Genomic DNA, 12,754 nt, shown 5'->3' with positions numbered 1-12,754 from the left:
TAAAAACCCAAGGCCTCACTCGCTCCAGCTACTGATGGGGGCTGGTGGCCTGTCAGTGCTGGTTTTGACAACCCTACTTTCTGACCTGCTCTTGTTCTTAAAGTTCAAGGCTTTTCTGGAAGCCACAGGGGACAGGACCATGGTATTTGTCAAGAAAATCACATCTGCACCAGAGGGCTGAAAGAAGGCTGAGCGAAATGTGCCACCATGTGGTACCAGAGGCTTCAGAATGACAACTGCCAACACTTATCCCTCCATCACTGAAGTGACCGAACACAGGAACTCAGAGGAGGGCCTGAGAGTCACTGTGGGGCCAGAGGTTGGGCTGGAGATGGAGGAGCTGAGCAGATGAGATGTAGCTGAGCCTGGGCCTTGGTAAGTAATGGAAAACATGGAGTTACACAGGAAAAGGCCTGGTCCTGGGAATCATAAAACACTGCTTCCAGTCATAATTTGGACACAATACCTGTAGATCCTCCAGGAAGTCAGTGAACACATCAGAACCTTTGTTTTCTCAATTTCACTGTTAAATGAGGTAACAGCTAGACACTCATGAGCTTTAACATATAATGAGAAAACAGAGCAATGCCCAGACTAGGGGTTAGGAGTGGAGGTGCTCTGGTGAACCTGGAGACCATTAGCCAGACTCAGAAAGCATTACCAAAGAGAAAAGGTGAGGAAAGATCTTGCCTTAGGAGGTAGAAATGAAGGAGCGGACTGGGCAGGACAACTGCAAAGGCGGAAGCAGAGGAAGGTGTCTTCTGGGTTGGTTATGTGGGCCAGGATCTGGGGAGAGACATCCAGGCTGGAATATACATTGGGATTCTTTGCATGAACGTGGTAGTCTGGGAAGAGAGAGCAGTAACTGAGGTGGGGAGTGAGTGTACAGAAGCAGTTAGGACCCTGAGGATCACCACATGGTACTGAAGCTGGCTACAGCAACTATGTATATCTTTCCAACTCTTGCTCAGTGACTTCATGTTGAAAAGTAGTTTAAAATTGGTGGTGAGGGGGGAGGTGGGGGTGGGACAGTATATACGCCACAGAAAAGGAAACTAACTGGAGCTTGTTTTCTAAGAGCTGGTTGTTAAACATTTACCACTGACCAAGGGCATCTAATTTTAAGGGCGGAGATAAAAGGCCAGTAAAAGAAAGGACAAAACAGCTTCAAAGATGTAGGAACAGAACCAGAAGGGAATGGTGCTCTGAATCAAAGGCAGGAGAGACAGGCCAGAGGAAAGGGTCTTCATTAGATGAAGCCAGTCCGGCTGAGCCACCCACACTCTGGCTAGCATGTCCTGAGGCTTTGGTCACATGCTGCTGGTCCCATGCTGGAAGGGGAGGCGACCCTAGTGTAGGCTTCTGTGCCTATACCACCTGACCAGGCATCACCCATGGCCTCACCAGACTAGAGACAGCTCGGACTTCTTTCTGACATTTCCTCTACACCCTTGGCACTTCACAAAATGAAGGCATCATCAGGAAGCTATTTCACAACATCTGAATCCTTCTCTGACAGACAACATTTAGCCAGAGATGATAGAAAAACTTCATCCTTTCCCAGACTGTAGACATGAGGGTAACATGGAGGAAGTAACAGCCTCATTTCACAGCTAGATTGCACTCAGACGCTGCCTATGCACCCACCAGCCCCAGACTCACGACTCTCCAGGTTCTGGGAGCTTCTCGATTGTTCCTTGACTGTGGGGCCCATTCTCTGCAGAATGCTGGCAGGCAGCAGTTACATTATGTATCTGCTCTGTGCTCAGGCAAGAAACCATTATGTTCACGGATCATTATTGACATCCTGACATTTGTCACCTTCTTTCATAGCAGTTAAATCTTGCTTTATCTGTAAATGTCACCATGTCATTTATTCATGAAAGGGGTCACATTCCTGAAATAGCATGCTTCAGTTTAAAAGGGGAGCTTGCCTTTCTTCGCAGTAGGTAATCCTCAAACAAACTTTACTGCTGATAAGTGCTTTTTTATTGGAGTTTCTTGGCCTTAAATGACATCCTCAAATGTAGAATGCAGTTCTGTGTTTGTGGAAATAAAATCTGAATGTTGAACAAGAGAAGATTGTTGAGATTAGAAAAAAAAAAAATGAAGGTTTTTCTGTTGCCACCATATGTAGTAAGTTGGATGTAAACAGATTTGAATTTTTTTGAGAGTAAGCCATGATTTGAATAGGATTGTTATGCTTCTGGAAGCACGCCTGTGGCCTGTTTGAATCGTTTATGCCTCAGATGCCTCAGTGAGATCAGGGGCTTTCGAACGTTCCTGGGCTGATCCCTCAGCTGAGACGCTGGAGGAAAGAGCCTAGCACATGCGATGTGCTCATTCCTCCCACCCCCAGATCCCAAGGACACCGGCTCAGAGATGATTAGCTCTGGAACTTATGATGGCAGGAAGAAATTTCTTCTCGACAAAGTTCACTTTAAGGAAACTATATAATTTATCGCCCAAACCCAGACACTTTTTTGAGAGGGAGAAGAGGCAGTAAAAATAATTAACAGGTATTAATTGATCTACAACTACCGTGAAATCAGACAAAACAGGGCATATGGCCAGCCAAACTTTAAGGCTTTATCAACTGTCTCGTTTAAGAGGTTTACATCCACCAGCTGCTAATTAACCATTATCCAGGAGAAGCTGTTCTCCCTGCACGTGAGGTCCTGAAGCTATCTGCCTCCAACTCATTTTTCTAGCCCAATGGTTCTAAAAGTGTGGTCCACGAATGGAAATGGCCTGAAAAGGTTGTTCAAAAAATGGATGTCCAGCCTCTACTTCAGAGCTACTAAATCAGAATTTCCAAGAATGTGGATCATGCACCTGTATGTTAACAACACCTCCCCGGTCCTGGAGGTGAAATGCACACTGAACTTGGAGAACCAATCGCTCTGATCCAAATCTTTTGTTCTCCCCACCCACTCTGTGTTCTGGTCACACTGTGGTAATAGGAAGTGGGTGGGTAAATTCTGCTCTTTTTGCCTAGAAAAGTAACTTTCAGATGGGGTGGGAGCCGAAAATAGATTCTCCATTGTGCACAAATACAGAGGCTGTGGCACTTCCCGCATAACACCATTAAACATCAATCTACTCCCCCATGCAGAATCATGTGTGTAGCCATCTCACACCCACTAGGTGCAGACAACATGCACAAATACTGTCTCATAGGAGCTGGGAGGTAAGAAAAGGATTAGATGACATCAGGATCATCAAAAAAAGGTGATCGAATGCAATTAAAATCGCTCACTGTTAGAAGAAGAAAGGGCGAGGGAGGAAGACTTTCCCAGGCGCTAATGAGATCCTTTCTGAGTGTGATAGAGACTGTGGCAACAAGTGTCACAGACCACAGCTGAACCTGAGTTCCCATCAGTAAGCCCAGGCCAGGGTCATGGTCAAACAGATATCATTGCCTCAGACAACGTCCTCATTAGTTCACTACAGTCATTACTGCCGTGGCAACAGCAGAACGTCTTCATCCTGCTGATGGCCCTGAGAGGGACCAGGTGGGTGGCTGGCAACTCAAAGCAGCAAGGCAGACAGAGAATTAGAGCACAGACTATTCGTGTGGTGCTTTCAGATACATTTTCTCACCTCCCTCAATTCAATCATAGATGGAGCTGAGCCCAAAGCCCAAACATGACCTACAGTCCCAGGTAAAGCTTCTCCCCCTGCTCCCCTCTGCCTCTGGGAGGAGTACTTGGCACCAGCACTACAGAGAACATGTGTTAGGGCAGTATCTTCTGAAGTTCCCCAGGCCCTTATAAAGTTAAAACCCTCCCACCATGACTGAGCATGGGCATTGGCCATCCTGTTGAACTCCAGCCTAGGCCAGTAGTCACTGTGAGACCAATGGTGAGAGTCCAAGAAAGTAATTGTCATGGGACCCGGAGGTGGTGATTGAGTGTCTGCTTCAAGTCCATCTCATAATCCAGACCTTTCCATTTATAATTTTGTACCCCATCAAAGGAGTCCCTTGTCTAACCTTCAAATGCCTCTGTTCTCAATGTTCCATTCTCATTTAACTAGACAAATTCACCCTCAAGTTCTCCCCATCTACCCCAAAACTGGCTTTTCACTGAACTTCATATTAAAGAGAGAGTTCTAGTTAAAGCTCTAGACTACTTTCAAAGAATATTAGGCCAGGTCTACCCAGCACCCCAGAACTCTCCTTATGGGTTCCGACCAGCTCACCTCCCCTCAACCACCTCAAAAGCCCTGCCTGGAGCTGGATACTGAGTGGGCAGGTGGGTCGGGACACAGTTCCTGGTCCAGTGGAAGTTTCAGACCAGCTGAGAAGGGGGCAAACCTACACCAGTCAGACCATCTGACACCAGTTCTTCTGCACTTCGGGCCTCTTAAGGACTATGTGAATTATTTGGAGGAAGTTGCTTGTCTCCTTGAGCCTTAGTTTCCCAACAGACGGAGAGCATATCGATCTATGAGATTCACTGTAAAACTGACCGAGGAGATGTGTTTCTAGCCCTTTACCCAGGGACACCCAGTAGGGATACACATTAATACCCTTCCTTCTGGCCTAAAAGTTAAATATAAATGTGGTCATCAGCTCTGAGTTGGGAGTAATATTTTACTAACTGCAAACAGGCTCATCCTCTGACTTGTTCAGTGCCTGTGAGAGAGTAGATTAACCTGCAAATGCCTCAGGTTCCTCATCTGTGGACTGTAATTGCTGTCCCTCCAGCTACCTAGCTCCCGTTATCATGGAAAGAAAAGCACAAGGCACGTTTTAGAATGGCTGGGAGCTGGCTGGGAGATGGTTTTCAGAGAGGTGCAGGGTGGGGCTCTATTATGACCACTGGGATTGAAAAGACAGCTCTATTTTCTACTCTGTCTTTCTGTTAAATTGAACTTCAGCCCTGGAAATTAATATCCCCACTGCATTTTAGTGAGGTGGCTCTATTTTTACAAGCGCCGCAGAATCAAGCCCTGATCTGTTATGCTGTGACCTTTCTCCAGGCTCTGCATCAGGGAATCATAATTCAGGGCCGGCCTCGGCTTTGGAAACCTCCATAGGCCTTTTATGACATGAGTGCTATTGAATATTCTATAAAATCTCCTTGGAAAACTGGCCCACATTTCTTTATAATCTCCCCAGACTGTTTCTGAAGTCCGTCTATAGATTTTTTACTCTAAAAATCCATAGTGTTTCTTAATAAGGATCTCGGCCTCTCCTAAGGGATTGTGGAGAAGATAAGGCTGGATCGGGTCCCGGGGGAGGCCAAGGCGGGGCAACAGAAGCAATTCTGATACTGTTAAGCCCCTGGATGAGGATTCTGAGCTTAGGAGCCTGTCAGCAGGATACAGCCACTTCCAGTAGATGGACATGAAGGGAGGAATTGAGAAGTTGAGCCATATCCACCTCCCATCTCCACTGGATCCCATGTCCTCCTAACCTTGAGAAGGAGAGGTCCGTGTATAGGAATCAAAGCCCCTACACCTTTTCAGATGCCCTCAACTGTCTCTTTCTTTCTCTTAATCAAACTCCACCTGTGCCAAGCTATCCCCTTGCTTCTGCATTTGTATGAAATACAATGTCATGGGGCACGACATCTGGCTTTATGAGCATTTTCTAGGGAACAGATCATACAACCTGAAAGTGCAATTTTGTCAGCTCCCTCTGGATGTAACCTTGACTAAAGAGAAGTAAAAATGGAGGGAAACTGGGCAAACACATGCCCTTTTCCTCTTCAATGTTAATTGCTTAAAAAAGTGGATTTTTTTTTTTCTTTGCAAACCTTCGCAAGAAGTCCAGGATGCCAAGGAAACGTGCCTGTGAGGACCCATTGCATCTCTAACACGCTCAGCGGAAGCCTCCACCAGCACAGGAACACACAGCATAGCACTGCTTTGCATCTTTCCTTGCCTCACTTCCCCCTTTCTGCCTGCATTCTCAATACCTCCATCTTGCAACTCCCAAACAAATGGTTAGTACCTTAATTCCTGCCACTGACACTGCTTTCACAAGGACCTGGGCTAAAGTACATGGTTTTACCAAGTATGAAGGTCAAGTAAGTTGTGATAGGTCCCATCAGAGCCAGAATGTGATCCTGGGGGACAGAACTTCTATATGACTTATCTCTATGCCACATTACACCGCTTTTGTTTAGCACAGGATTTGGCACATGGTAGGTATTCCACAAGGACCTGAAATATATGGCATCAAATTGAGTGTATTAGAACCAGAAAAAAGGCTGAACACCACCGCCTCCCCCCCAAAAAAATGTTTTCTTCCAAGATGAATGAGTTATGAGACTCTGAGCTCCTGCCAGCAGCACCTGATAGAATAGGGGCACTTCCAAGAAGTCTTGAAAAGGGTCAAGCAACATATACTACTCTGGATTAGTCAGGGCTTTCCAGAGAAACAGAACCAAAAGGAATTCAGAGTGAGAGAGGATAGAGAAAGAGAGAGAGAGAGAGACTGATTTACTATGAGGAATTGCCTCACATGATTATGGAGGCTAAGTCCCATAGTCTGCCATGTGCAAGCAGGAGACCCAGGAAAGTCAGCTGTGTAAGGCAGTCTGCATGTGAGGGTCTGAAAACCAGGGAAGCTGACAGCATAAACCCCAGTGTGAGGGGAGGGAAGGAGTGATGCCCCAGTTCCTGCAGTCAGAGAGGAGGGGCTGAATCCTCCCTTCCTCCACAGTGTCTTTTGCTGACTCACTGAAATTCTAAAAACCACTCCACTTGGAGCACAGATGGAAACTCAGCAACATTAAAAAGGCCTCTGGATCTAAAAACAAGGAATTCAAAAGCCTGGACTCTAAAGAAGAGGTAGTACCACCTCACTAATTCCCTGTGGACTAACAATCAGGTTTAAAGATAATTATCTTTAAATTATGTCTCATGCAGTTTTCCTGGTCCCAGGGTTCAAGAGGGCAGTGACAGTGATTATCACCAAAAGGAACAGCACTTAGAAATTAGACCCAACAGAGACACTTTAGGACAGAAGCTGAAAATGGGTGCAGCTTCAGCCAGAATGTGTCACTATGTTACATCCCTAGATGAATATGGATATTACTAAAGACCAAGATAATTTAGAGGTAAGGAGGGACTAAGCCATGAAACAGCTTCATTTTACAGATAGGAAAACTGTAGCTCAGGGAGGCTGGAAAATTGGGAATCGAGCCAAAGTGTTCTCATACAAAGCCCACCATGCCTACTTCTTCCTCCAGATTAGCCACCCAAGCAGAAATGGTGACTACAGCTTTAAGGAGGAAAAGCAGATGACAATTTATCTCTTCCAGAAAGTTTCAGAAAATATAGGCATCTAACCAAGGAGACTTGAGAGATCTGGAGATCACTTTTGTAGGGCAGCTCCTTCCCCAAGGACACAAGTGAAGCAGGGGTCTTGATACCTGTGGGAGAGAGGGCCAGAGCTCCAGCTGTGCAAAAGCCAGAGAGCTGCCCCAGTGCTGCTAGTGAACTCAGCCTGCAGCAGCAGGTCTGTCTGCCTGAGATCTGGCCTCCCATCTCTGGAGACCTAAAGAACTAAAACTCGCGTATGGCCAGAGGCAGGGAAATCACCCAGCAAGCCTTGGGCACACTACTGGATTTGGGCAGCTCCTCTGCTGAATTTTAATGAAGTAATTAAGAGCTAGATAATAGAGCTGGGGCTCTGCAGAGCAACACTCATGGCCCTAACCTCTTTGATATGTTCCTGCATCAGGAAGCAACTCTATCACTAAACGGCTTCATTAATATTCCAGCCAGCTCTCTGGCTCTTAAAGGTATCTACGCCAAAGTTTGTTAGTCTTTTAAATTACCTGGTGAAGTCCCTTGGAAAAAAAAAAAAAAAAGAATGAATACATTCTGGGGAAAGAACATCATCACAGGCGGTGCTAGGAGAAGCAGACCAGTTAGACTTGTTCATATTTTCTCTAGTCTGGGTTATGAAGAGAAATAATGATGGGACCACTTCATCCATACTGATGGGGGGGCATGGCTTAGGGCATGGCAGCCAGGGGAGCTGGAAGCCTGTCTTTGCCTGGGATGCATCTGCCATTTGGCAGATGCCTGGACTCCTGGACAACACAGCTGTTAACTCCTTGACCCAAAATAAAGAAGCTGAATGCTTGGGCTCCACATGGCCAGAGGGCTTTCTTCAGAGAAACCTGCTCCTCTGCCCCAGAGGTTTATCCTGGTCACCCACGGCGTGGGAACAGAGAAAAGCTGGGTCTCGCCTGTGCACTCTCCTCTCTGCCTTCTTGGTCCTTAAGGCCCATCTGACCCCTCACGTCCCTGAGTCCTTTCCTGTATAACCCTAGAGGCTCAGAGTTGGGACCTCAGAGTTTAATTCACACCAGTCCCTCTCTTGTATTACCACTTTAAAGAATCCCTGATAAAGAAGATCCAGATTCTGTTGGAATGATTCCAAGAACAAGGAGCTTGCTATTTCACAAGTTCAGTGTCAAGCATTTCTTGTCATAAAAATATACTTCCACTGAGAAGAAATCTGTTTCCTGATGACTTCAATGACTTAGAAATAGGTGTTTGCTCTGGCCAAAAGGGGCTTCCCTGATGGCTCAGTTGGTAAAGAATCGCCTGCAATGCAGCAGACCCCAGTTCAATTCCTGGGTTGGGAAGATCCGCTGGAGAAGGGCTAGGCTACCGACTCCAGTATTCTTGGGCTTCCCTTGTGGCATAGCTGGTAAAGAATCCACCTGCAATGTGGTCAAAAGGAGGTAGCAAAAGGGGACTTATGGTGACTGTAGGTCTGTACCAGTGGTAGTTACATGAAACTATGCATGGACCTACACACACACACAAGTGAATGTAAAACTGCTAAAATCTGGAGACTTACCTGGCAGTCCAGTGGTTAGGACTCCATGCTTTAACTGCCAAGGGTGTGGGTTCAGAACTTGACCAGGTTGGCACCCTGATCTCAGACTTTCCAGGCTTCAGAACTGTGAGAAATAAATACCTGTTGCTTATGCTACCCAGTTTATGATATTCTACCAAAGCAGCTAGGACTAAGACAGAAAACAATACATTTCTAAGTGTATTCTCTAGCAAGTTTCAGGGAACAAAAGCTACCAACCAACAGTCTTCACAGCCTCAGGGCATTCCTAAATTTTCTCCTGGAGTTGGCCTTGCCCTGGGTGGGCTAGGTCTGCCCTTCTCATGGCCTTTTCTCCGATTTGCATCTTGGATGCTCTTTCAGAAAGCCTTGTTTTCAGAAATAAGCTCTCTCTAGCCTGGCTATGCTTCAATTTATTCCAATAAGATCTAACACATCAACCCTTTACTCTGAAGAGGGCACAAAGTTAAGTATTAGGAGCAGAACACGGACAAACCATGCCCATCATGTGCTCTCTTCAGTCTCCTCCAGGAGAAAAGATAATCGATCATTCTAGTTCAGAAAATTTCAAGTCTTTCTCCAAAGAGCTTACATTAACCAGTCTGTAGCCATTAGATTCTCCTGCTGATCCTTCTTTACTAGAGACTCCATGTGTCAGTGCATTAATTAACTATTGTTTCAAGACAATGATGCATAATAAACAATCCCAAATCTCATTGGCTTATAACAACAAACATTAACTTATCTCCTTCATTGGTTTACCAGTAGGCTGGGATTCAACTGATCTCAACTAGGCTGTGTTAGGCTTGGATTTGGACTAAGGATAGAATTCAGGTATGTTCTAAGTATCACATCATTCTCTGTGGGCCAGACCTATCCAGAGCATTTATTCCATGGCAAAAATACAAGAAGCTAAGCCAAACAACCCAAGCATATTCATAGCCTCTGCTTATGTCATATACACTAATTCTATTGGTTAAAGCCATGCTTAATATCAATGGGACTTATATTCTTGCTCTAATGGAAAGTGCACCAAAGTTGGAGGCAAAACTCATGAAGATATCTCTATTACAGGGGAGGAAAAAAAGAGTAAAGATCAATAATCCATCTACCATTCAGTAATAACTAATTTACTGTTTGAGACAACTTCCCCAAATCTCAGATGCCCCTGCAGAGCAGGGTCTCTGGAGCCCAAGACATGACACAGAATCAATTGGCCAATCAGTTACACTTCCCTTCCACTGCGGCTTAGCACAACAATGGCCCATTGTAACCAGTAAGCAGCTGTAGACACAAAGGGAAACATCCTTCATTGTGTCTCCCTGGCTTTGTTCCAGGCCCCAGGAGAACACAAACCAGAATCCCAAGCAGCCTTGGCACTGGACAAAGGTGAATCATCTCTGCAGCAAGCCTGCCAATCTCAGAGAATAAAGTATTAGAGTCAAATATCCTGAGACCAGACCTCCCTGTCCATGTCCACCACTATCCTCACAGCTTGTGGTATCCTGGTCCTCAGGAACAACTGTAATCACCCAGTCATGATGATCAAAGTTTTATTAATCGCCTTTTTCAGAGGGGCTTACTACATGCCATATACTGTGCAAAATGTTCTATTTTGATAAACTCTTCCAAAGACCCTGTGTGATGGGCATTAATCACCCCTCTTTATAGATGAGGTTCAAAACGGTATGATAATTTTCTCAAGGCTATATAACACAAGGCCTGGCAGCTGGTGGAAGTATAAATATAAATGAGACAGAGGCCATATGATGGACCCTAGCTCTTCTGCTAAACAACATCCAAATGGTTAATTCCAATTCTAGAGTCTCAGTTCTACCATTCATAAGTTAATACCATGAAACAATGAGAAGGCTACAGTGAATTAGCATTTGTTGTTTTAGTAGCTAGGTTGTGTCTGACTCCTTTGCAAACCTATGGACTATAGCCCGCCAGGCTCCTCTGTCCACAGTATTTCCCAGGCAAGAACACTGGAGTGGGTTACCATTTCCTTCAGGGAATCTTTCCAACCCAGGGATCAAACTCACATCTCTTGCATTGCAGCGGATTGCCTACCACTGTACCACCTGGGAAGCCAGTGAATTGGGGAAAAGCTTTGTGCAGAACTCTGTGTCCCTAGGAGAACAGACCCAGGAATCTTTGGCCTGTGACTTCAAATCCTACCTTATTTTTTATGGTCTATCTTCAGAACAGCATCTCTGAGCTACAACATAGCTCAATGACAAGTCTAGGGAGGAAAGCCTGGACCAGAAGGGGAGAAAAGTTCCCTAGTGTCAGACTATAAGTTTCCTTATCCTTAGCAGCTCAGTACAGCTTCCCTAGACTCCATCCCACCAGGCTATTCTATGGCAGACTCAGAGAAAGAAGACTGCCTGCCCTATGCTAACTGATCTGTAACTGCCTCTGGCCCACATGACTACTGCAGCAGGAGCTGCCTCAGTCACACTGCCACTGAGGGAGAAATATGTGGCCATTTCCCCAGTTATACCTAACAGCTCCCCAGCCAAGCTGTCTCTGTCCCTCAGAGCTTGGGGAGTCAACTCTAATAAGAAAAGGGGGCTTAGAAGAGAGAGGAGGTTGACTGGCTAGAATGGATAGAGCCCTGATCCTCTCTGAGGGTCTCCCTTCCAGTCCTGTTGGATTACTCAGATGGAGGTCCCACATCCATCATGTTCGGAATCCCTGTGTTCCTCTGGTAGTCAACCTCCAGGGGTACCTGGAGCAATGAAGCTATCATGAAGCCACTCTCTCTGTCCTCTGATGTTAGTCCTGTGACATCACGTTTTAAGCCAATGCTGGGGAAGGAGGCTGGTTGTTGATGAAGGTGAGATAACAAACCTTCCTGAGAAGGAGGACCCAGAAGGTCCTCAGCAGACAAGGAAAACAAAAAGGCGAGTCAGATCCCAGACCATGTCAGGCCTGCATCCAGACAATGGCTCTCTCATCTGAGCTCATTCCATATTCTGTTACCATCTAGGAAGACAGACGTGTGTAAGAGGAAGAAAGGGAACTGTGAGCCCAGCCAGGAGGGGTTCTCCTGGACAAAAGGCTGCAACCACAACTGCCCAGGACCCATGTAACTGAGGAAGATGTTGGGGGAAACCGAGGCTCCTGTGTAACTCCTCCTTTGGTGTGTTTTCTGTGATAAAATGTGATTTAGGCCAGGAAAAGCCCCTGAAGATTCCTTCTTCACAAAGTCATCATAATAGGTTATTTGACTTTGGAAAACAAACACAAAATAAAAAGAGACAAGAACACTTGACCCAAACTTTCTGGACCAGTGAACAGTTCTTTCTGTCGGCATTCTGGCTGGTATTCTTCTTAATAAATTTGAAAAAGAAAGGCATTTTGGCGGTCTTTTTCATGCCATCTGCTTCTTCAGCTCCAGAAAACCTTGGCTGGTGAAGTACCCCTGCCCGGGGCTCCCACAGCTCAGGCTCTCGACAGCACAGCTCACGTCGTGCCATGCTGTTATTGCCCTTTGCTCCCTGCCCCTCAAGGAAAGAACATTTTCAACTTTGTACACTCTGACTGATGGGAGTTCATTAGGTTTATTGAATAATAAATACATAGAGTTCCACTTTCTCTCATGTTCCTACATGTCTCCCTACCCTGCTACTTGCGCTCAGAGATTTCCTCTTCTTTCAATTTTGGGACTCAGAAGCTATGTAGCCTGGCACTGGGCTCAGATCTAGTCCTCCCAGATGGAGGGTTCAGCAACTCAAATCAGGGGCTAGACTGAAAATGTCTCTGTGCCCCAAACCCTAGCACCTCCAACAGAGGAGGACTCACGGGTGTGCAGCTGGTGGTGGTGGTATAGTTTCATGCCCACCAGCTCTCCAGCTCACCTGAGAATGCTGAGCACCAAGGTCAAGATCACAAATATTATCTCCTGCTCTGAGTCAA

General features: G+C 45.9%; 1 protein-coding gene across 1 annotated transcript in view; it reads right to left on the bottom strand.

The window, feature by feature from the left end:
* Positions 1-11,489: 11,489 nt before the first annotated feature.
* The window catches only part of TDRD15 (tudor domain containing 15), a 104,101-nt gene continuing 102,836 nt past the window's right edge, over positions 11,490-12,754 (bottom strand). The window contains exons 4-5 of the mRNA XM_061156099.1: positions 12,118-12,336; positions 11,490-11,714 (exon numbers count right to left, since the gene is read on the bottom strand). Coding sequence (XP_061012082.1) covers positions 11,490-11,714; positions 12,118-12,336 — 444 coding nt within the window. The remainder of the gene's footprint in view (positions 11,715-12,117; positions 12,337-12,754) is intronic.

Source organism: Dama dama, chromosome 11 (genome assembly GCF_033118175.1).
Source record: "Dama dama isolate Ldn47 chromosome 11, ASM3311817v1, whole genome shotgun sequence".
Taxonomy (NCBI): domain Eukaryota; kingdom Metazoa; phylum Chordata; class Mammalia; order Artiodactyla; family Cervidae; genus Dama; species Dama dama.
This window is presented reverse-complemented; position numbering and strand designations above follow the sequence as displayed.